This window comes from Acartia tonsa, chromosome 14 (genome assembly GCF_053477335.1).
Source record: "Acartia tonsa isolate MP-2025a chromosome 14, ASM5347733v1, whole genome shotgun sequence".
In the NCBI taxonomy this organism is placed as follows: Eukaryota; Metazoa; Arthropoda; class Copepoda; order Calanoida; family Acartiidae; genus Acartia; species Acartia tonsa.
Window position 1 is genome coordinate 36,557,497 of NC_137273.1, and position 26,203 is coordinate 36,583,699.

General features: G+C 32.8%; 1 protein-coding gene and 1 long non-coding RNA gene across 2 annotated transcripts; one reads left to right on the top strand and one right to left on the bottom strand.

The window, feature by feature from the left end:
- Window positions 1-7,438: 7,438 nt before the first annotated feature.
- On the top strand, window positions 7,439-11,180 carry LOC145305920 (uncharacterized). The gene is made up of 6 exons (XM_080147796.1): window positions 7,439-7,500; window positions 7,849-7,911; window positions 8,491-8,573; window positions 9,100-9,198; window positions 9,681-9,828; window positions 10,356-11,180. Exons 1-6 carry the CDS (start codon window positions 7,462-7,464, stop codon window positions 10,758-10,760), a joined length of 837 nt encoding a protein of 278 aa, XP_080003922.1. The 5' UTR covers window positions 7,439-7,461; the 3' UTR covers window positions 10,761-11,180.
- An 11,544-nt stretch (window positions 11,181-22,724) lies between these two features.
- On the bottom strand, window positions 22,725-23,950 carry LOC145306550 (uncharacterized). Its single transcript, XR_013875062.1, has 3 exons — window positions 23,913-23,950; window positions 23,375-23,425; window positions 22,725-22,855 (listed from the first exon to the last, which is right to left on the bottom strand). It is a non-coding gene; the product is annotated as an uncharacterized LOC145306550 (long non-coding RNA).
- Between the last annotated feature and the right edge of the window lie 2,253 nt (window positions 23,951-26,203).

A 26,203-nucleotide genomic window follows, 5' to 3' on the forward strand; every position in this document is an offset into this window, starting at 1 on the left:
CATTTTGTCTCTTGTTGAAGTGAATCAAGCAATATTAGCTTGGTCGTTTTCATTTTCTCTAATAAAGTGATACTCGAAAATACAATAACGATACCCATATATCCATTCCGTTTACCCCATTCCCTCCGTTCCTACTGGACGAACAAACTGAATAATAAATGAGTTCCATGTAAGCAACCTAAATTGACGACAATTTCCCCTTCATAATATCCATATATATTTTATATCCATTGGTCAACCCTAAAAGATATGGCCCTCAGCCGACTTAAAAAATACCCCCTCTCCCCACCTTACTATTTCAATTTCTATTGTATCTAAAAAATTTTAATTTTTTGTATGATTCCATCAAAGAGAGAGGGGACAATGGGCTGTTTATTACTATGGTCCTCAAAGTATGATAATGAAAGTATCTTATTCGTTGGTTTGACAATTTTGGGGACTATAGCCAATTTCGATTCGTAGATTCTTTTAGTTGAGTGTCCAAAGGTTTCAACAACTAACTGTAATCTACAGAAATGGTGATTTGGTGTAGGCATTGGGGATGTACGTACATTAATTCATCGGTCATTGACTTATCCCTTTAGATCTCTGGGTTTCCTTTCTCATAAAAAATTTCGCCTGTAACAGTCAAAGTCATTTTTTGCCTCCTGAAGTCCATTTATATATAAAAAAAACATTGTTTTTAAGTATTTTTTACATAAAAGAATAAACTTTTGCTAATATTTGTATCAATTTTGAATTTTATTTAGGGCAGAAAAAGGTCAATGATCCAGGTGAAGAATTAACAGAGCAAAATAATGTGTTCTATATTTTATTAATTATTGCTAATTTATCCTGGTAAGTTTCAGGAAAGAGGGAAAGGACAATGGGAGTTAAAATGATAAAAAACACATACCCCCCCAAATATTCTTATGTTGAAGTTTTATTCTTAGAATTTTTTATCCGGAACTACGCTTGTAATATCATAAAAAACGGTTTCGTTCAGCCTGGTGATCGTTCTTTCTCCTGATAACTTTTTTTATTGGTCTTAGGACCAATAAATTGTATTAACCTGTTTTTTTAGTATGCATCTGGTGACGTTTCACGGCGGTAGGGGGATATCCGAAGACGGCGGTTGACCGGGAAAGCTGGGGGTATAGGAATCTTGCTAAAGCACAACAGCGGATTTTTATTGATTGATAACAGCGAACAATCAAATCAAGTAATAGTCGGGATAATTGGCCAGCGATAGCGCCCTAGCACCATCAAGGGCGTGCACCGGCCTTAGGGCTAAGCTTCCGTACCTGGTTATCTTGACAGGGCATTATTCGCAAAATTGATTATTTAACAATGTTTTAAACAATTATAATGATATATGGATGGGTAATAAAAAAAATAAACCATCATGTTTTTAAAATGTAATTATAAATATATAATGTATATGATATTTATTTATTTATGCCCTGATGGCGGAAAATTGTCCAAGATCAGTGGAATGTTGTGGATCTGTGGTTAATAATAAATTTGATTTGATTTAATTTGATAGATCAAAGTTATTTATGGCAATATTTATAGACAGCTTCCGCGGATATAAAAATAAATAATTATTCTAAAATATTTAAACCAATTTAGTTAGCATCGTAAAGCCGAAGGCCCGGGGTAACAAAACTGGCAAAATTTTTATGCGTTTTAGTTGGATATTCGAGAAAAAATTTCTGTAATACATTTGTACATGATTTTTCAGTATGTCTGAAAACCGGCTCTAATACAGAGGATATTAATCGGTTTTGAAGCCATCGTCTATTAACAGTTTTTCTCGTATTCATTTGAATCCGGTGGATAGGAACCGGTTCTCATGAATACGAAAAAACTATGTCTAGCATCGTATTATATCCAGTTTTCTACGAATATAGAAATGTACAATCATAAGATTAAAACTAGTTTTTTTAGCCGGTGCCTTCGGCACCACGGGGCTAAAAAAACTATTTTAATCTTATAATTGTACATTCTATATCCGCGGAAAGCCGTTTATAATACGATACGAGAAATAACTATTCTATCCTTATATTACAGAGTTTTTTGAAAGTGTGGATTAGGTAAAGTATTATAAGCGAGGCAACTCTATAATGAACTCCTAAAAATGAGAGTATGTCTTTTTATTGTATCCTATATTTGCAACAAATTTCTGTACAATTTCATTTTGACCTTGAAATTAATGTTCTGCTTTTTTTGTTCTGACACTCTACAAAAGTTATTGTTCGTTTGTCCTTCCTTCTGATTTTAGAGCTTTGCTTTAATGGTTGTTGTCATCCTTGTTTTACTAATGATTAACTGAAACCTATGGCAAAATCTGACATAGTTGGTTGAAAGATTAATTAATTGTCTATTTTTCTACCACTATGTTTCTGAGTTTCAGAACAGAGTAGAATAAACAGAGCAAAAATAATATGTTCTAAATTATATCAATTATTAGTAATTAAATTATATTTAGGTTACAGGCAAATAAGGATGGTCAATCCCTATAATAAAGTCACAGGATGTCTGTTTGTCTATCTGTTTAATTGTACCAAAGGATCTCGCTAACCGCTGAACACCAACAGTTATGGTTCTCCTTTACAAGGTAGCTTCTCACAGCTTGTCACAGAAAGGTTTATTTTGTGGGAGGGTACCACTACCCTCTTAAGAGAAATCGCCCCTAGCCAATTCAAATAACCTTCTTCTCAAATGTCCCTAGAGGCCTTTAGTGGTGTAGCCGCAAATCCTTATAATAAAGTAACTGTATGTCCGTTGGTCTGTCTGTCTGTCTGTTTGTACCGAAGGATCTCGCTAATCGCTGAACAGTTACTTTACATTGTAGCTTCTCATAGGTCCTGGAAGGGTTTATAACTATTTTGGGGGAAGGTACCACCGCCCTCCAAGGAGAAATCGACCCTAGCCAATTCAACATACCCTCTCCTTAAATACATACCTCTAGAGGCCTCTAGGGGCGTAGCCGCTAGTTGAGTTTAAAGTAATAAAAAACATCCAAAAATCCAATTGGCAAAATTTGAAAGAAATTTCTCTCTATATCCCAGAGTTTCAGGTGGAACAAACCAAGCAGAAATAATCTAACCTAAATATATCTGGGAGGGAGGGGACATTGGCAGAGAGGAAGGGATGGGACAATGGGCAATTAATTCAATTTTTAGAGTTCTAACTCAATAACTTCAAAACCAGATATATCTGGAAAATTCCAAAAATTTAGATATGGCAATCTTTATTAGATTTGTATAATAAGAAATTAATAAACACTGAAAGAAAAGTATTTAACATTAGGTTATTCTGTCTTATTTTCCTGTGAATAGTCTGTAATTTATCATAAAAGGTATGATTTTAGTACTGGCATAAATGGGGTTTGTTTTCATATTTGACAAGGGGTTGATTAGAATGGATAGTTACAGAAGTATCACAGTAGAATTTCTGGTTTATCTCACCCATTCTCAGAAGAAAACTATTTTATTTAAAAACCAAAATAAACTTGTTTAATTTTTTTTTTCAAATTGACTGCTAGTATTTGTATTGGTTAGTTCAGTAAGAGTTTTCTGCTTTGGAAATAATTGTTTTCGCGGCATTTTTTGCGCTAGTACCCAAAGTCTTTGAAATTTGCCAAAATAATAAAAGTTGCATGTGTTCTGGTACCCAAAGTCCAAGACTTTTAGAAATATGAATGTTAGATCCATTGTCCCCTCCCTTCCTCCCTGGGACATTGGACTGAGATGGGTTTTTAAAAGATGAATGCCGCGTTTTTTCGGCGTTTTTTAGACATTGATTGATTGAACGAAGACGATAGAATTTCAACAGAGTATATAACTCAAGAATACTGAATTTTAAATTATTTTTTTAGCAATTTTTATAATGTCTAACACAGCTCTAAAAAGATGCATTAATTAATATGCAGCAAAAATGGATTGAAGATAATTTGTTTTTCTTCTATGAAGGCCGTACCAACAAAAGCGAAATAATTAAATAAATCGTTGTATACTCTTTTAGATTTCGCGAATGCCGCGCTTGTTATTCATAGCGTAAAAAATGTCGAAAAAACGCGGCATTATCTTTTAAGAACCCATCTCTGTAAATTATATCAGTACCAACAGTTTCTAAATCGTGATATCGTTTTCATTGGCTGGAAAACTTTAAATAATTGATTGGTTGGTTTAAATTAGCAGTGTTCAAACTTTTCAACAAATAATTTTATTCTACAAAAAAAAATATTGGACTTTAAATTAGCTAGAGAGCGAAGCTTTTCTACAATTAGGGTAGGTCCGTACGTAACGGATAGCTCTTTACGTTGATTTAGGCATGTTAGAATTGTCCTATTGATTTCAAACTTTGCATGATGATTCCTATAGGAAATTTAAAAATCAGTTATAAAAGATAAGAACGGCTGACTAAAAGAAATTTGTTCGCCAGAGATGAATTACGGCAAAAAAAAAGGGTTTTCAAGGCATACTTTGTTTAAATATTTGAAACATAAATGGACCACAACAGGTTTTCCAATATGAATCATTTTCTCGTATTTATTAGATACCGGTGGATCGTAACCGGTTTTTATCAATACGAAAAAACTTTCTCGCATCGAATTATATCCAGTTTTCTACGAATACAAAATGTACAATCATAAGATTAAACCCAGTTTTTTTAGCCCTGAGATGCAGAAGGCACGGGTTTTAATCTTATAATTGTACATTTCATATCCGCGATAAGCTTTTTATAATGCGATGCGAGAAATAACTATTATATAATTATTTTTTTTCTGTGCATAATCAAGTTAAAAAAAAAGACATTTATCTTGAAACACCCTGTATGTTAAACAACATGTGTGAAAGAGAGGATTAAAACAGGTTAAATAGGCGGAGTCAGACTTTTAATCAGGGCTCGGCACTGGGTAGCCGCGAATAATACCCCTTTTCATGATTATTATTACATATAAAAGGTAAATTTTGTTTATGATCATTGGGGATAACAATTAATTTATCATCTATTGTCCTATCCCACAAGGAGACAGATATAAATTGTAAATTTTTCTTCCTTAAACAATATAGGGAAGGGAGGGAACATTGGATTTAAGTGGTACCAAGGACGTTCAAGCTTTTTTATTTGGGGGAGGTAAAAATTCAAAATTCATTAGGCAAGGACGTCCAAGCTTTTTTTTAGGGGGGGGGGGGGGTAATCACTTATTTCCCCCCCCCCTCCTCCATTGGACGTTCTTTACTAGTACCCAAAGTTTTTAAATCAAGTTATCTAATTTGGTGGCTTTAAAATTTATATACTTTTATAGTATCTTGATTGGTTGGTTCAATCTAGCGATGTCCTAAGTTTTCTACCAATAATTTTAATCTACATAAGGGGTTATTTTATTCATTTTTATATTTGTGATGTATTAATTTATTGTCCGTTGTCTTATCCCCTAAGATCCCTCAAGAGCGCCGACTTTTACTGTAACATATTATTGTGGCTCTGTAGGAATTACTCCGCCTATTTAAGCTGACCTGTCACCCGCCCCTTGTCCCCTCCCCCCTCCAACATCTCTCCAGCCACCCCACAATTTCTCCCCAATCCCCATGCTTCTCAACATTCCCCCCCCCCCCCCGCCTCTGCAAAACTGATTTAATTCTTACATAATTCAGGAAAAAGGTGATAAGCAACAGATCTAAAGTTTAGATATATGTATAAATAACTTCCCCCCCCCCTCCCTTTTTTTAAATGACCTTTTAAAGATTCCAAGGATCTTTTTCGTCTGCTGAGCAAATTTTTTTCTGCTACTTGGCTGTGTTAATATTCCCAACACCATTGGTTGATTTTCAAAGACCAAATTGAAAGTCGGTACGGGGTCATTGGGATAGGGTTATACAGTTATTTAACCCCTTCCCCCTCTAGTGTATTACTCTAATGGGCTTACTACAGGGGTTAGGTATAAAGAAAGAAATCATGCTCTAATTTTGTTTGGTTAGTTTCAAAACTTTTAAACCACTAATTTTAATCTACAGATGAGGCAATTTTGTTATCTCTGGGGATATTATTTTATTAACAATTGTCTTATCCCTTGTGATCCCTGATTATATACTTAATAACCACTTGTACATGAAATATATTTAAAAACAAGGATAACAACATCCATAAAAGCGAAGCTCTTAAACGGTAGGACAGACGGACACATGTATAGTGTCAGAACTGAATAATCAGAATATAAATGTATAAGAGTCGAAGCAAATTGTAAGTAAATTTGTTGCAAAACTAATTAAATACATGTTAATTTTTAAGACTTGATTTAGGACTTTGCTGTACCTTGTTGTAATAGAAATCAGTATTCCAAAAATCAGATGAATCGGAAAATTACAACCTTCAAATTTTGTTGTCAAAATAGTGAAAAATGAACGTACGGACTTTCTGGTAATGATTATAGAGTTGCTGCACTTTCTAGGTCGTACCTAACTAACTGTTGTAGGAATTTTTATAGAACAATTGTAACCTATTTAAATTAATGAAAAGGGCTAACCATTACGGACGGACCGACCCTGATAATAGAAAAGCTTCGCTTTTAAAAATTATCTTACTCTAATTTATCTATTTTTTATTACCAAAAATTAATCTCTTAGTCAAGTAGGATTTAAAATAATTTCAATAACAAGGATGACACCATTCATAAAAGCAAAGTTCAACAAACGAAACAAAGGGATGACCAAACGAACATATTGACAAACATTTGATAAACATAATTTTATAATGAAATCTAATTAGAAAATTTAAAACTTTTAATACAGAATAAAAGACATTGATTTACTGCTGTTTTGTTATGTTTATACCTTTTTATCTAATCGTAGAAGAAATCAACATTTCCAAAATCCTCAAAATAAGATAAAATCATCCCGCAAGAAATCATATGAAAATATAATTTGCTTATAACATTTTACATTGTTGTCCTAGTATCAGTATTCCAAAAGTCAGATCAATCAGATAATTATAATGCATAACAATTTATTGTTAAACAAGTTAATAATCAACTAGTTTTAAACGGACGTGCGGACAGTATAGTAACGATTTAGTACCTAACTATTAAAGGAATCACCATGCAAAGTTTGAACTCGATAGGACAACTCTAGCATGCCTAAAGTAACAAAAAGAGATAACCGTTACGGACGGACGGACGGACCGACCCTAATTATAGAAAAACTTTGCTTTATAAATACTAACATGGCTTCTTAAAAAGAGATTAATTTCAAAATCTCCGCCTACCTTTCAAAACCCTTCTAAATTTACCTGAAAACCATTTTCTCCTCATTACCCCTTTCAAACCTTTCCCCCACCCTTCTCTTGAAAAATCTTGGAAAATTGAAATGGGGTAGGCACGGCAGAGGGGAAAAGGGGGAAGGGTAGGAACCATATGTGGTTGACGTATATAATTCATATGTTGTAGCTAGATCATTCAGTCTCAATTAATTGTGCATGATGAAGAGTGTGGCTTTGGTTGTACTGCTTGCACAGGTAATCTATTAATTCAATATTAATTACCCAGTTTTCAAAACTGATATAAACCAGTTCTGTACCATGCTTAAAAAATCATGTATAGTATATAAGACATCAAGCATTCAATGATAATTTTTTGGAAATTATCATATTTCATTTTACTATCCACAGAAAGTTGTTAGTAATAAACCTTACGATAAAATCTTATTAAGATATATAAAGAAGTATAAATTGTTGGTATTTTCTTTTATTTCTAGCCCCTGCGTGGGCTCTAACCCTGCGTGGCCCATTTCTGTTGTGCAAGCCTTATTCTACTATTGATTTCTTTTATTATAAACTTTATTTAATTACTGTTTTTGTTACCAGGTGGCGTTCAGTGCCCCTAATGTGGAGAATGGAAGGACTCTGAAGGAGGCCGCACAGCTAGGGGTAAGTGTACTTGCTAACCTAAAATTTAGTATATGTCTATAGTGCCATAGAAAAAGGGGGTTAGATGTCACCGCTTTTGGCCTCCTATTCTATTGACATCAGGAAATACCCTTACACCCCATCTCTTTTCTAGGAGGTTTCTATCCCAATCCCGTTCTCTTTCCCTCTAATATGACGTCAATAAAATAGGTAGGCCAAAAGGTGTGACATCTATCCCCATTTTCTTAGGGCAATAAACACAGCTACTGAAATATGAATAAGGTTATACTGTGCGACCATCAGAAATACTCAAAATTCTACAAACCTGTCTTCCAAGTTGGTTAGGGAAACAGGAGATATTTTTGCCCTATCTCCGTTTCCCTGCAAATAACTAAAACTTTAACTTTGGGATTGTTCCCCCTACAAAAAAAACCGTAGTTTTATATCCGTAGATTACTATATATGATACTATATATATGATACGATGCTAGACATAATTTTGCAGTATGGCTGAGAACCGGTTCAAATCAACCGGATATTAATCGGTTTCGAAGCGATACGGGATTTAATATTACAACTAACTGAACATTATATTTTTAGACCAATATTGTGTTGACCACTGGAGAAGTTTATTCAACAGTATTTGATGGAGCAGCTAAAGTTGTTGAAACCTTGGAAACTGGGTAATTTTTTTTTTCTTGTATTCATTCGAACCCGTTCTCATCCATAAGAAAGAACTATGTCTAAGATAGATTTATATCCAGTTTTCTACGAATTTAAAAATGTACATAATCATAAGATTAAAACCAGGTTTTTAAAGAAAACAATCCATTATTTGATATATCTCGATTTCAAACTTTGATGATTCCTGTAGAAGTTAGGTACAATTTAAAAGGCGAACTATGTCCATTTGAAACATATTATCCGATTTATCTGATTTTTGGATTAGTAATTCTTATTACAACAAGGTACAACATTATAAGCGAAGCATCTCTATAATCAAGTCCTAAAAACGTAAGTGTATCCTTAAACAGTATTATGTATTTAAGAAGTTTTGCAACATTTTTATCATATATTTTTATAACTTTTATATTTATATTTTGCAAAGTTCTGACACTCTACCCTTTAAAGCTTCGCTTTTATGGATGTTGTCATCCTTGTTTTATTGAAAAAAATATGTAATATAAATTATTATTATTAATTTTGTAGTGCTAATGAGGGGGTAAAAGCTGTACAAACTGTGCAGGGCGCCACCAACGAAGTCCTACTCAAGATTTTGGATCTCAACATTGAGTTTATTCTTTGCAAGTAAGTATTTTCAGCTTTTGCAACGTCCAACCCAGGTTATGAAACTATGCATAAAATTATGTGTAATATTTTATTTTTTGATATGCTTTTAATGAAATACAAAACACCACAGGACTAGTAGGTATATTCCCTGAAGAGTAGAATCCGATCGGTTCAGTGGTTACCGAGATCTTAAGGGACAGAAGGACGGACGGACAGACAGACAGACAGACAGACAGACAGACAGACAGACAGACATCGTTCTACTTTGTATTATAGATATAACCAGGGATCTTAAGGGATAAGACAATGGGAGATACATTGATATACATATCCAATGATAATAAATACAATAACCCTTTCTGTAGGTTAAAACTTACGGGCAAACAATTTAATAAAAGTACCCAAAGTTTATAAGACACCATAACTTTGGGTACTGCTGTGATGCACAATGTCCCTTCCCTCCCTGCTTGCACCTTACTAATAAACTTTTTTTTGTTAAGAATCCTTAGTGTGTGTAAGAACGCTGATGTCAGGGCCAGACTCAACATTGATGATGGCCTCTCCATTGAACAGCTTAATTCTGCCATCGAGGAGCTTGCTACTGATGAAACCATTGAGAATGAAAGGACTCTTTATATTCTAAATTCGGTGAGTTGCAGCATGCTTTATTTTTTCAAATTTGCCTTTTCCATGTTTTGGGACAAGTTATATCGTAAAACTTTGGCTTTTAGAATGAAAATCACTAAACCTCGCACGACAAAATCAAAAGCCTTTCTTAAGTCTAAAATACACAAATTTAAACAAGGCTGATCAAAATTATTACTTAGACAGCATGCAATCTATCATAATCCTATTATATAAAATACTAATCTCTTTTGTTTGTAGCGAAGGATATTGCTTACCACTGAACCGATTTGGTTCTCTTTTAGAGGGAGGCTTCGTACAGGCCCTGAGATGGTTTTAGGCTATTTTAGTTTTAAGAAAGCTATTTCCCCCCCCCCTTCCATATTCCTTTTGAATATTTAGTCCCTAGATACTAGTGGCGCAACAGCTAGTTTAATAAAAAGTAATCGCATTTTAAAGCCTACTTTGGCCTATTCTGTTGCCAAGTACTATATCCCATCCTTTACTCCCTGGAAATATGACTCTTTGTATAATTTTCTTTTATTTTTTAGGATTACCAGACGTACCTGACCAACCGTGTGAAAGCTCTGCTGTGTGCCAACGGTGAACCTCAGTTCTGTACCAATATTGAGGAAGTAGTTGCCGTCCCTGCTGATGAAACTGATGAAAACGCCCGTTTCTTTTTCAAAAATAAACCTAAAGACCCCAGCAAACCGACTCCTACAGTAGCCACAGCCGTTCACAAGCTGTTTGATCATCTCACGACCAAGATTGCATTTGTTGTGTGCAAGCTGCGTCTTTGGTGTCCTGACCATGATAAAGCTTTTGCTACTGTCACAATGGCTGCCCAACCAGCCCCTGTGACCGAACCACCAGTCCCCGAGGTCGCACCACCAGCCCCCGAGGTCGCACCACCAGCCCCCGAGGTCACACCACCAGCCCCCGAGGTCGCATAACTGCATCCCATCTGCGTACAAATAGGCAAATTTTTAAATTAGACCCATGGTCGCCCGGCCAACCAGCCCGCATGGTGACCAAGTAATCAATTAGAATTAAAATGTAGTAGCTGTGTTTAGTGCCCTAGGAAAATGGGGATATATGTCACCACTTTAGGCCTACCTATTCAATTGACGTCATAGTAGAAAGAAAGAGAAAGGGGAAGAAACCCCCTAGAATAGAGATGGGGTGTAAGATATTTCCTAACGTCAATAGAATCGGTAGGCGAAAAGCAGTCACATCTATCCCCATATTTTGCTAGGGCACTATAGACAGCTATTAAAATGTATCAAATATATTAAGATTATATTTATTTATTTCAAGATTATATTATTATTATTGTATATAAAATAAGTATTAAAATAAAATTATGAAGATAATTAAGTAAATTTGTTTTTTTTGGTATGATCTAAAAATAGGGATATCACTTCCATAACCAAAAAAATATCACATTATGCCTATTTTTCAGAGTAATTTTTACATCAAACATTTTATAAAAATAATGAACTGCAAAAATTAGATGACTATCTTCCAAAGATAAAGGGATTATGTTCGTCTGTCTGTTTGTAATTTTTCATTAGATTTTTTTTATTTTTATTGGCTAACTGCATTAGAATAGTTATTTCTTGCATGTATAATCAGCTTTTCGCGGATATAAAATGTACAACTATAAGATTAAAACCAGGCTTTTTAGCCCCGAGATGCCGAAGGTACGGGCTAAAAAAACTGGAAATAATACGATTCTAGACATAGTTGAAAGTATTCCCTAAATTAGAAGGCTCCATGTGACCATATCTAAATATTTTATGTTTCTTAGCTATTATCTGTTTTAATTTCTTAGCAAGTAAGTTTAAGAAATGATTTCTATGAGGTTTTTGGTAAGTCATTTTATGAAAGAGTCGCAATCTTTTGAAAAGCAAATTTTTCTATAATCAGGGTCGGTACGTCCGTAACGGTTAGCTCTTCTCATTAATTTAGACATAATAGAATTGTCTTATCGTTTTCAATCTTTGCTTGATGATTCCTATAACATTTAGGTACAATTTAGTAAGCATATAAATTCTATAATCGTTACCAGAATATCCATACGCCAATTTTAAACATGTTGATTTTTAACTTTTTTATGGCTAATTGTTATGTGCTATACTAATTTAATTGATCTTATTTTTGGAATACTAATTTATAGGACAACAAAGTACAATGTTATAGGCGAAGCATTTTTATAATCAAGTTCTAAAAATGTAAGCATAGTCCATTAACCTTTTTCTAACCGAATATCTCGGTAACCGCTGAACCGATCGGGTTTTTCTTTTCAGGGTAGCTTTTTCTAGGGCCGTGGCTACTCTACTAAATCTATTTTTGAAAAGTTTGATCAGTAAGACGACATTTGTTCACTTTTTCTACATTGATCTTAGAGGATAGAATATAAATATTTTGTGTCAGTATTTTTTAAAACCTCTATAACTACGATTTTTATCTATAATACAAAGTAGAATGATGTATGTCCGTCCCTTAAGATCTCAGTAACGACTGAACCGATCGGATTCTACTCTTCAGGGAATATTGGTGCTCTGGTGGTTTTAGGCTATTTTCTTGGAGGGTTGAAAACCCCTGGCCCTAACCCCCCTCAAAACCAAAAAAATCCCCCTTCCATTTTTTTGGCTGATTTAGCTAATTAAAACATTGGTGCTGCACCACCAATTTTTTATTACCTCTTGTGGCAAGGGGCGAAGCAATTGCATTAGTAGTATGAAAATCGACATACTACCAAAGGGAGCTTATCACCATCCCCCCACCCGCACACATACATCATATAATATCTAAACGGAGTTTCTAATGAACTTCTTTACTCGTGGCAAGACATTTCAATTACGACTATAACAATATTAGGCTTTTTTTGAGCCCTCAATAAAAGAATTAAGCTTTTGCTACGCTAATTATGGACGCTGTCGCGTTTAAATTAAATGAGCAAAGCTACTCTATAATTAGGGTATGTCATTTGTCCGTGTACAGATATTCGGAACTTTTAAATAACATTACGATTATTATATGTTTTATCATCTAATCACAAATTTATTTGCCTTATTGTGCCCAAAATAACTTACTATTATCTAAGTATATACAAAAATTATTTTGAAAAGAGTCAATAGTAATTACATTATTGAATTAAGGTGTTTTCTATATATTTAAAGTAAATTTGAGGCATCTAGCGGCTAAAAAATAAACTACATATAATAGAAGCTAAGGCAAATTTTTAAATTTTTTTACATTATCACTGTCAGTTTAGCTATGCTTTTTTCCCGTTAAGATCTTGCTAACATCTGAGCAAATACTTTCTTAATAACTAGGTGCTTTGCCCCAAGAGGTTTTTTTTTTGGGGGGGGGGGGGGGGTTGGGGGCCGGGTAGTTTTTTTTTTTTTGGGGGGGGGGGTATTTTTCATTTTTTGGGGGGTTGGGGGTGTCGCACCCCCCAAGAAAATAGTTACAAACCTTCCTGGGACCTGTAAGAATCTACCCTGTAAAGGAGAACCCGATCGGTTCAGCAGTCAGCGAGATGCTTCGCAACAAAAAAACAGACAGACAAATAAACAATTCTTTTAATTTTTGATTTTTTTTATCAATAATTTAGCCTTGGTTATAACGATTGGGAGAGTTTTATTTTAAGTTATTGTCCACAAGCGGCTACGCCCTTAAAGGCCATTAAAGTAAGGAGTGGAAGGAGAGGAGGTAGTCAACCCTCCTCAATTTTAAAAGGAAATGTAAAAAATGGGGGTGGGATTTTTTACCCTCCATCCAAATAGTTATATCCTTCCCTGGACTTGTAAGAAGCTTCACTGAAAATAATACAACCATTTTGGTCCAGTGCAGCGGTTAGCGTCATCCTAATGCACAGACACATAGAGCAAGAGATATCCTATTACTTTTATAAAAGGACTCTGTAATCCGTTAAGATGTGAGGGGAGAAATTCATTCAAAAAATACTGACGTCATAAAAATGAGGGATAAGGAGAGGAGGAGAGGGAAAGAAAACCCCTAAAAAAAGAGGAATAATTCCTCATTTTTATGACGTGACATGATAATTTTCTGAGCAACTTTGTCCCCTCACGTTAGATTTCTGAAAACAAAGTATGTTTAAAATGTATTCTTCAATTTTAATCAATTATGGAAAAAATAAGATATTAAAATACAATTTATTTAGCTTAAAACAATAAGGTTCAATCACAAATACTAAAACAAGGTTGACAACATACATAAGTAGCGAAGTACAAAAATTATTACTAGATATTGACAAACGAACAAGGTGAGTTATAAAGCAGATGCTAGTTGTTATACAAAAAATTAAAAAGAAAGACAAGAAATATATAATTATCAGATGGTATATATTCACGAAATCTTTCAAAAAATATACTATTCTTTTGTAGCATGTCTGATAGACTAGGGTACCAAGTAGACTGTTTACTTGATATTCTTTGGTAAGGGATTCATCAACAAATATTAGCAGTCCATCCTGAATATAAGCTGAAAAAATAACATGTACCCCTATAGCATTACAGACAGACTGACAGACATACTTATATGAATTATAGAGTAGCCCTGGAACTATATAAATAAAATATATTTTTAAAAAAATTAGAAAATATTGATAACTTCACATATTTAATCAAAGATGGTCTGGAAGATTTCAATAGACTGGGGAAGAGGGCAACCAAGCAGTGCTTGGACTCTGCAGATTTAGGCCTTACATGGTCAGACATAAAATTGTGTTACCTCCCCCTAACCCCAAAAAATCATTGTTTTGCTTTGTTTGACTATATCATTGTTACTATGGATTAAAACAAAAAAAATGTAATTTATTTACTTTGATAAAACACAAACTTTACTAAAAGCCATAAAGAATTGTTTATTTACCACAACCCATAAAACGTCTGGGTGTACAGTCCATCACATGAACAGAAACGATTTCTAAAAATAAAAACAATGAAATCTTTATTAATTATTACTTCAGCAATAATAATCTATTAAAAAAGCACAACAGAGAAAAAAAAGCAAATATACACAAGATCGATTGAGAAATTTTAGAAGCAAAATAGTTGATATTATATTTGATACTAGTGGCTACGCCCCCTAGAGGCCTCTAGGGGCACTTGAGGAGGGGAGAGTCGAATTTGATAACCCAAATTCTTATTTTCGATTTTAAAAGAAAAAGTAAAAAAATAGATTTTTGGGGGAGAAAAAAAAAATTCCTTTGGGGGGGGGGGGTATTTTTCATTTTTTTTTTTGGGGGGGGGGGGTTAGGGGTGTCCCATCCCCCAAGAAAATAGTTATAAAACTTCCAGGGACCTAGGAAGCTATCCTGTTAAGGAGAACCTGATCGGTTCAGCGGTTAGCGAGATCCTTCGGTACACACAAACACACAAACATACAAACACACAAACACACAGACACACAAACATCCTGTTACTTTAGTATAAGGATTCTTCAGTACATTAAAGGAAAATATTTCTCAGAACATTAAAGGAAAAAAATTGCAGATTATCTCTAATAACAGCTGAGTAAATACTTTTTTTGTGAAGAATTGCATTGACTCTTAACGCATGAGCGACAAACTGATGGACTTACAGGCCATATACTAGATGTTCATTGGTTAAAGTTTAGCAGAATCTATCTTATATCAACCACAGAGCTATGGACTGTTGAACAGACAGACAGAATAAGATATAGAGTAGCTCACTACTAAACACTTAACTTTAGATAATGAATAGGTGCTGGTTTTGACCTCAAGAGGTCTAGGTGTCCCTTAGGGTTATACACTTCTCCATGCACCTTATGGCATTTACTTGAAAGACAACAAACCCTATGATTCTACGACTTTTGTTTGGAAGTTCTAACTTTGCAAGGTAATGAGTTGCCCCAAGGCATTCCATCTACTGTTACTATTGGCAAGCTCATAACATAGCATTTGTATGTACCAGTTTTTAACGTCTCTAGTATGACACAACATGGTCAAGACTTAAACCCAACACCTGCCCAACAGCAAGCCGAAGATTACAAATTACAATAATGCTATGGATCTAGTTAATTACTTACTAACAGTTTTTTCTGAGTACTGCGTTGAGAAAGCAGTTGCTGTTATTGTATCTGTTCTGTAGTACCATGCAAATCTAATAATAGTTTGTGGTTGCACAATAGTTGTTAATATCACAAGAAAATATTGGAAATGCTTTGGCCGAAACAGGTGCATTTTCACTATTAAAACTTTTAGACAAAAGTCTTGAAATCAAAGAGTTGGTCTATGGTAGTTGAATATTTAGCAAATTAAACCAAAGAAAATCCTAAATGAGTAACCATTCCTTTACTGTAGTTACATATTACATGGTCCAGTCATATATCAAAATCAATAATAGTTATTTCTTGCATTGTATTATAATCAGCTTTCCGCGGATATAGAATGTACAATTATAGATTCAAACCAGTTTTTTAACCCTAAAAAAACTGGTTTTAATCTTATGATTGTACATTTTTATAATCGTAGAAAGCTGGATATAATACAATGCTAGACATAGTGTTAATATGGATGAGAACCGGTTCCTATCTATCGGAAAAAAAATTATTGTGCAAGCAATCCATTTCCAACCTTGCTTCTCTCTCTTCTTCAGCAACACTGGATTCTAAACTAATTGGCTCTATCATCACATCATTCATCCTAAAAAATTAAAATATTGATTAATGCTTGTTTTTAGTCAGTTTAGCGTTCCAAAAATATCATGCAATTAAAGGGTTAACCTAGTATCTCACTATAGTATTTCAACCTATCACAAGTACTTTTCAACAGGATGTCTTAATTTGAAGGAAAGCACTGACCTTCAAGGTAATTATACTAGATAGGTACACTAATTATGCAAAATTGTACATGAGTTATGTTTTACTCAATGAATAACAAGACTTGAACAGCCTTATTGGTTAAACTATTGTTATGATAACTACCTGTTTGGTTTGCTGAGGTTTACTTGAAAATTATCATCGTTACTGAAAAATGCTTTCTTTCTTCTGCCTTCAGGACAAGCCTTTAATGTTCTTGGTTCTCTCTGAAGTTTTTTCTCATTATGGTTCAAATCAATCTTTGAATTATTTGTATCATTGTCATGTATCTTTTCACTTTTGTTGTTAATTTTTTTCTTGTTTAGGTTGTCTGGATTATTGCCAGGTGTGTTTGTGTTTTGATTACTGGAAGGATTTTTCAATTCATCATTGATATTTGTTGTATTATTATCAATCATCATTTTATCTGCCATAATCATATTTTTATTCATCATTGCACTGTCAAACATCTTCATATTCATAAATAAGGTATTACTAACAAGTGAATTATTTATTCAAGCCTATTTCACAATAGATGCTGAAAACCTGTTTTTAGGAAGATACAAAATTGTAAGCATCAAAACAGTCTTACTGTTAAAAAATGATTTATCCTGCTGGTGACATATAGCTATGTTAAAGACAAAAATAAGAGTGAAAACTACACAAGTCACCACTAAAGGTGCACAATAAAGGGGAGGATAACCTAATTATTGGAGGTCAGAATTTTAATTGGGCATTGATCTTAATTCTGTCAATATATAAAGTATGCTTCAAATTTAAATGTTTTCTTCTTGTGTACAGTCTTTTTTATAATTACAATTTATTGTATGCTATTAATAGATTTTTGTTAACAGACAAGGCACACAATGCCACGATTTACCTGTTTTTTTTTTATCTTTGGTGACATACAAATGATTGCCCCCCAAGACAGCTTAAAAATGTAAATAAATAAAAGTTGCATCATTTTACCTTCCTATTTGTTTTTTAAATTCATTTTCTTGTTGTTTCTACCTTATACCTGCATCATATTATTTAGCATCATCATCATATTAGCCATCATGTCAACACTGGACACTGTGCTTTGTGTTGGTGTACCTTGCATTGGCATGTCTTGCATTATTTGCACTGGTTTGTTATCTGGTTTGTTATCTGGTTTGACCAATAAGTTTGAGCCACCTGAGTTGTTATCACCTGAGTTGGTGCCACCTGAGTTGGTATCACCTGAGTTGGTGCCACCTGAGTTGGTGCCACCTGAGTTGGTGCCACTTGAGTTGGTACCACTTGAGTTGGTGCCACCTGAGTTGTTGCCACCTGAGTTGTTGCCACCTGAGTTGTTGCCACCTGAGTTGTTATCACCTGAGTTGTTGTCACCTGAGTTGGTGCCACCTGAGTTGTTATCACCTGAGTTGTTATCACCTGAGTTGGTACCACCTGAGTTGTTATCACCTGAGTTGTTATCACCTGAGTTGTTATCACCTGAGTTGTTATCACCTGAGTTGATTCCACCTGAGTTGTTATCACCTGAGTTGGTACCACCTGAGTTGATTCCACCGTCTGGTGCCACTTGATTCTTCAAACTTAAACAGAATATCTTTTTTAATTATTTGACACATTTTACATTTTAGTAAATATTTATGACTTTTCTTCATAAAACAACAAAATGAATAAATACCATATCATGCATGTAGAATATCATTATTTTTCAAATGAACCTTTCTTGTAATGATAATAGAGTTGCAACCCTTTTAAATCGTACCTACTTGTTACAGGAATCATCACGTCAAGTTTTAAATTGAATAAACAACATACCCAAATAAAGTAATATATATTACATACAGAAGGACATAACAAAACAATCCTATAGATTATACAAAAGCTTTAATGTTTGCTTATTTTCAAAAATTCCTCTTAATTCTTGCAAATTCTTAATAATTCTCACAAATTCTTGCTTATTCTTACAAAAAATAGATTTTTTTTTTACATATTCAGCCTTATTCCCAAATAATGTTACTACTTACACAAGACAAGTAGCTGTGACACTGTTGATAATGGTTGTTGGCAGAGTTGTAGTTGTTGTAGTTGATGAGACAAATATAAATTTACCCTTCCTGAAATAAAAAATATTGAAAACTTGGTGCTTTCCTAACTTCCCATTGTACACCAACTTCCTCCTCCCCTTCCTCCACCCTTACTTTTTAATTAAATTGAAAATAAAGGGGATGGGATATTTTTTATTGTTATGCCTACTCCAAGCAGGTGACCATAACCCTGCGAGTCTACCCTGTAGACCTAGCCTAAGCTCCAATACTTTGTTTAAATTAAATTTATTTCTAAACAGCGTTGCTACAAAAGGTCTAATCTACAAAAGACCTAACCCTACAAATGATCTAGATTAAAAAAGACCTAACCTACAAATGATCTAGATTGAAAAAGACCTAACCTACAAATGATCTAGATTAAAAAAGACCTAACCTACAAAAGGTTTAATGGTACGTAAGACCTAAAAGAACCTGTGCTCGACTAAGTACTTTGAGGGAAACTGCTAATAAAAAAGGATACTGAAAAGAGTTGTCAATGTGGATGTATTGTATCGTTTGTGTTATCCATGAAAAACCCTGATTGATTGTACAATGTAGTTACCTTGATCTGTGAGCATTTAAATTTTGATAATAGATGGACAGAAAGATGAGAAGATACAGTAATTTATTCATATTCAAACTGAAATAAACATTACAACATCCAATAAGTAGCGAAGCTTAAAAAAAATTGCTGGACAAATTATATGGTAACCCTAAGTAGTAAGCTTTTTTTGTCTGTAGCAAAGGATCTCTTCTTTACATTGAAGCTTCTTATAGGTCCAAAGATGTTTTTTAAAACTTTTTTGGGGAATAATATCTACACTCTCCCAAAAGAAGCACCCTCCAAATTAAAAAATTAGATTTGAAACTGGGGTGTGAACTTACCTTACACCCCAACTTTAAGGCCCCTAGTTGGTATACAAATTTTCAAAATTAAAATTAATATTTCTAAGAGGATAATATCAATTTTTGTTAATTTAGACATGTTAGAATTGTAATATCGATTTCAAACTTGTCATGGTGATTCCTGTAGTGTTATGCACGATTTAGAAAGCATAGCAACTCTTTAATCATTACCAGAATGTCAGTATGTTCATTTTAAACATGTTGATTTTTAACTTTTTTAACAAGAAATTTTTATGTGATAATTTTATCCGATTGATCTAATTTTTGGACTACTTATTCCTAGGACAACAAAGTAGAATGTTATAAGCGAGGCATCTCAATAAACAAGTCCTAATAATGTAAGTATGTCCTAAAACATTTTCTCGTATTCATTTGAATCCGGTGGATAGGAACCGGTTCTCATGAATACGAAAAAACTATGTCTAGCATCGTATTATATCCAGTTTTCTACGAATATAGAAATGTAGAATCATAAGATTAAAACTAGTTTTTTTAGCCGGTGCCTTCGGCACCACGGGGCTAAAAAAACTAGTTTTAATCTTATAATTGTACATTCTATATCCGCGGAAAGCCGTTTATAATGCGATACGAGAAATAACTATTCCTGTATTTAAGCAGTTTTTAACAAATTTGATTACAATTTGTGTAAACTTTTATACATTTATATTCAGATTATTCAGTTTTGGCACTTTACAAGTGTCAATGTTCGTTTGTTCTACAGTTTTAGAGCTTTGCTTTTCTGAATGTTGTCATCCTTGTTTTCTTATAACTAACTTTATATTTTTCAGCTGTCATAAATTTACGTTTATAAAAAAAAGATACGAAATAGACCGATAATAACATCCACAAATGAATGATTAATGCAATATCTTATGGGCAAAAGGACCTACAGTAAATAAAGAAAAGCTTCGGTTCTAAAAAATAAAATGCAGGATAAAGGGGACATGATCTGTAACTCCAAGTACCCAAAGTTTTATAAAGACAACATCTCATTGATTGGCTTAAAACTTTGGGTACTTAGTGAGTCAAAATTTATAACCAATAATGTTAATAAACAAAAGGGTTATTTTGTTTATAGTTGTGGGTGTACAATGTACATCAATTTATCATACATTTTCTTGTATTCATTCGAATCTGGTGGATAGGAACCGGTTCACATCCACACGAAAAAAACTATGTCTAGCATCGTATTATATCCCGTTTTCCGCGGATATAGAATGTAAATTATAAAACCAGTTTTTTTAGCCCGTGCCTTCGGCACCTCGGGGATAAAAAAAACTAGTTTTAATCTTATAATTGTACATTCTATATCCGCGGAAAGCGGTTTATAATACGATGAAAGAAATAACTAATTTTACCCCCATAATATAAACTAAATTTTAAAACAATTTAAAAGCTAATAATTTTGGTTTTCCAATGTTAGTAATGTTTACAGGAGAGAAGAAAAAATTCAACTGAATAAAAATTTAAAATCACATAAAAATATCAACACAATTTTAAAGGTCATATGCATAAATTTTTATAAGCATTTTATGGGATTATTTGAAAGAAATTCTGCATAAATAAAATATGCATTTTTGGCGAGTTTTTTTTAAAATCCGTTTGTACGTAATTGATAGCTATTATTATTAATGTATTATTGTTGGAAATGTTCTATTGATTTAAATCAGATTATTATTCCTGTTACAGTTAGGTAGCAACGCTATATCAAATTATTTATGGAAAGTCAGTATGTCCATAATAAACACATACAGCGACATATTGAGTAGCTTCGCTACTAAACAAGGTTGAACACTTTCAGAACAGAATAATTAGAATAATAATGCATAAGTCTCAACAAAATTGTGAGTAAATTTGTTGCAAAACTACTTTAATACATGATGCTGTTTAAGGATATACTTACATTTTTAGGACTTGATTATAGAGATGCTTCGCTTATAACATTGAACCTTGTAATAGGAATCAGTATTCCAAAATTGGATAATTTAAACAATCAAAAATTTGTTGTCAAAAAAGTAAAAAAATCTGCATGTTTAATTTGACGTCGGACTTTTTGTTAACGTTTATAGAGTTGCTGCGCTTTCTAATTTGTATCTACTTGTTATAGGAATCATCATGCATGTTTAAATTAACGAAAAGTGTTAACCATTTCGGATGGACGTACGGACGGACACTTATTATAGAAAAGCTTAGCTTTTAAAAAACACTAAAAAACGATGACATTGTGACATCATGATTTGAGTGATTTTATTCTGAATTTTCTTTAGTTATGGTTCTTTTTACAATGTCGTATGTGTAATAATAAATAATATTAATCGGGTATTAAGAAATATTTGAATTTTTTTATTCTGTAAAAACAAGGATGGGAACATCCAGTGGAATTCTTAAATCAAACGTTAGAATAAACGAACATGAATACTTGTTGAATCATGAATTTCAAAACTTAATAATCAGAATATAATGTACATAAAAATCGAACCAAATTGTAAGTAAATTTGTTCATTTTTTTAAATACAGGATATTGTCTTAGTTCATACTTAAACTATAAAAACTTGATTATAGAGGTCCTTCACATAAAATATTGTATTTTTTTTGTCCTAAAGATCATTGTTCCAAAAATCAGATGTATAGGATAACTTTAAAATACAAAAAAATGATGTCAGAAAAGTTAAAATTGGCATGTTTTAAATGAAATTTCGAACTTTCTGGAAACGATTATAGAGTTGCTGCGCTTTTAAAATCGTACTCAAAGTTTGAAATTTATAGGACAATAATATCATGTCTAAATTAACGAAAAGAGATAACCGTTACGCAAGTTATCTCACAAGTAATGCCCTATTATATAAAGTATCAGGGTGTCTCTTTGTATGTCTGGTTGAATGTGTGTAAGATTGTACGTGTAAACAACTGGAGCGATTACGGAATTTTTGCAATGATCTATTGCAGGTTTTGGCGAACGTAAGTACTAACCCTAGTTATAGAAAAGCTTCGCTTTAAAAATATCATAATTTATCTTTGAAAATTCTTTATTTTGTATAATATATATATATTGAATTTACTCTTTTCGTAATGACAAACAAAACAAACTATGTGCTGATATTTATGATTTTCTTAACAAAGGGCCAAAAGATTTCGAATAAATTGGGAAAATAGAGCTTCTTTTGCTTTCTTCAATGCCAAAAGCTTGAATTAAGGCATTACTGAGATCAATCCTATAAGTAATATCTTGAATAAAATAACTTATCTAAGTTTGAAATGTGTAGTAAAGAGAAACATCATGTTTTTTTTTAAAGATAAGTATTTATATTATACTTTTATTGGCTAAGCTACTATATAACATTTCGTGTCGATAGTTCAATCATGATAAGGTGGCCGGATTATTACATATGTGCAGATGATTGGCCATGCATCACTTATCTTTCAACACTTATGGAAAGAGATAAAACGGAGCCAGCCTAATTGAAATGACAGTAGATGCTACATATGTTTGCGACAAATGACATTTTGAACTAAAATTGCTTGCTTATCACCATTTATGACTTCTTTCTTTCTTTTTTAATATCTTTTAAGATTTCCACCTTTAATTTTCCTTTTTTCTTCTTTTCTATTAATATCCTTCTATCTTGTTTTTTTTCTACGTGTCTTAAAGATAAGCTTAAAATTACAAAAAAGCTTTGCTACTTATGGACGTAAAATTCCTTGTTGCTTAATAACAAATCAAAATTGTTTACCTAACAATAGTTGTTTTAATGGTAGTAGTTTCATAAGATTCACCAGGAGTTCTAAATTTAAAAAATGGGTTATAGCTTCTGAAAGCATACTATAAAAAAGTATATGATAATTTGTTTTAACCCTAAACTGTCGGGGGGGGGGGGGGGGCGTTTAACGCCCCATCCCTCCGGTTTTTTCTATCTCATTTCCTGTGTGTGAAAGATAAAGGGCATAACTGAGTGACTTTTTAAATATGAATATGACACTTAACTGAGAACTGAGAGTTGGATTTTTTAAATATCTCCTTCCTGGCGGGCACAGAATGCCAGCAAACCTGGCATGGTCATCCAGGTAAAGAGTAAAATATTTTTTTTTACTTAAACAAAGCATTTCATCTGACCAAAATACTAAAAACTGTAGTAAATCATTATATGAAATGTGGGTTTCAAGTCAATTTCAGGTTTCAGGTACGATTCTGCCCCCCCCCCCCCCTGGCCGATAAAGGTGTGGCAAGGTTCCCGACTGTTAAGGGTTAATTGTTTCTAAACAAAGACTTACTGCTGTACATGCATCAAGCTGGCCATTTGTACAAACAGCAGCACCTGAAAAAAAGATTTTTTATTTGTAGAATTGTTTAATCTGAACATTTCTATTTGACATGGTTGTTTAAATTCTTCAGTTAGAAATAAAACAAAGATGACAACATCAATAAGTAGCGAAGCACAAAAATTGTGGATGGGAATACGTAAAAATAGATTTAAAGAGTATTTGTTAACATCAAGAATACAGGGAGTAAGGGAGGGGACAATGGACAATTAATTCAATTTAAGAGGGTTCGCTGAAAAGCAATGAAAATTTTACCAAAATTGTAAAGGGATCATGGTAACCTAATTTAGAACAAAATTAGTTCTAAGAAAAAAATCATTTACTTGAAAATTAAATTATCAACACATCACAATGTAGTAAACATTCTGTAATTAATCACTAGAAAAATCTTGTTTAGAACTACCTCAACCCTTCTGATATATTTATAACTGACCCCTATATTCAAGCGGTTCTTAGATTATTTAATACATAAATATCACAGTAGAGTTTCTATACATGAAAAGACATTTTCTTGGGAAAAAATATTTGTTAAAACCAGCGATAAATAACAAACTTTTCTGTCTGCATATTCAAAACTAGCTCAGCTAGTTAGCGGGGCATTGATGCGCAAGTCCCCAAAATCAGTAAAAATCTGCTGTATTCGTGCACATTCCCTTAAAGCCAGTCCCCAAAGTCTTAGACTCCTTAAAATCAAATATTCGATCCATTGTCCTCTCCCTTACTCCCTGTCAAGAATAGCTTTTTTGGTGAAAATAAACACAAAACCTTATTTTATTTTAAATGATAACTGACAGATCGACGGTCAAAATTACATGCCCAGAACAATAGTAAAATTCTATCAATTATAGGAGTCGAGAAAATCAAGTTTCTCCCTATTCATGTCTTACGGATATTTGGAAGTAAATAGCTATACTACTTAAATCGCCTCTGTGATGAATACAAAAACAATTATACTCAAAAGTAGCACACTTAAACTAATATTAACAAGGATGACAACATCAATATAAAAAGCAAACCACTGAAATGATAGGACAAACGAACATTAACACTTGTAGAGTGTCAGAGATTATCAGAATATGAATGTATAAAAGTTGACACAAAATTGTAAATTTCTTGAAAAACTGCTTAAATACAGAATAATGATTAAGGACATAATGACATTTTTAGACTTGATTATAGAGATTTGATTGGACACCCCATCTCAAATGAATAAATGAACGAGTTCAAAAATTAGCAAAATATGAAAATTTGTACTAACATAAAAAATACTCATTAAGAACTTTACATAAGTGTTCATGCTTAACTTCATGTTAGAACTGTTGGATGTCATCATCTATCATAATATAAAGGCTTGCCATTTTTATTTGCATATGATTTATTTTTGGGAGTTTTTCCAACAACATCCTTTTCTGAGTCCATTGTCAAATTTTATTCTTCTTGCATAAATTGATATCTGTGGGAGTTTTTCTGAAAATATATTTATACTAAAACTAATACAGAGTTTTTATAGAGTATATATAACAACCAGTCAAGATTTATTCAAGGACCCAGAGGTTTTTGTATAACTTTGGGTACAAGCTCAAGTTACAGTCTAATTTCTCAATCTCTGTTGAACCCTAAAGTTACTTTCAAGGAAAAATAACTTATATTAGCCTCTCTTATAGGCAGCAAGTAGGTTTTATATATTAGATAATTAGGAGTCTTCATGTAAAAATATAAAAGAAATCATATATTTCATCCAATAAATAACATATACTGATTTGAAAAATATAACTGAATAAAACGTAATGTTAAATCCATAAGGAAAGAGAATAATTTGCTCTATGGTTTAATTTTTTTTGCATATCAGATAATAATTATTACAATAGTAACACAAATTCTTTAGGCTATTTTTAGCTGATTGTAATATAATACAGAATGTGTTAGATTACTCTACAAACTATACAATTACTGTCTAAAATGACATATTGGTTGACTAGCCTATTTCTGATTCATTTTTTAAGCTGTTAATTACCAGGAAATTTATTTATGATTAAAATTTGAGGCTAAACTACTCTATGTATATGTTAATTTATCAAATGTAATATAAACAAACATAAACATATTTTTAAAAAACTTAAGCTTTTCTATAACAGTAAAAGCAAATCTTTTTATACTCAGAGTCTGTACGTCTGTAAATACGGACTTAACAGTTATCTTCTTTCGTTAACTTAGACTTTTTTAATTGTCCTATTGATTTAAAA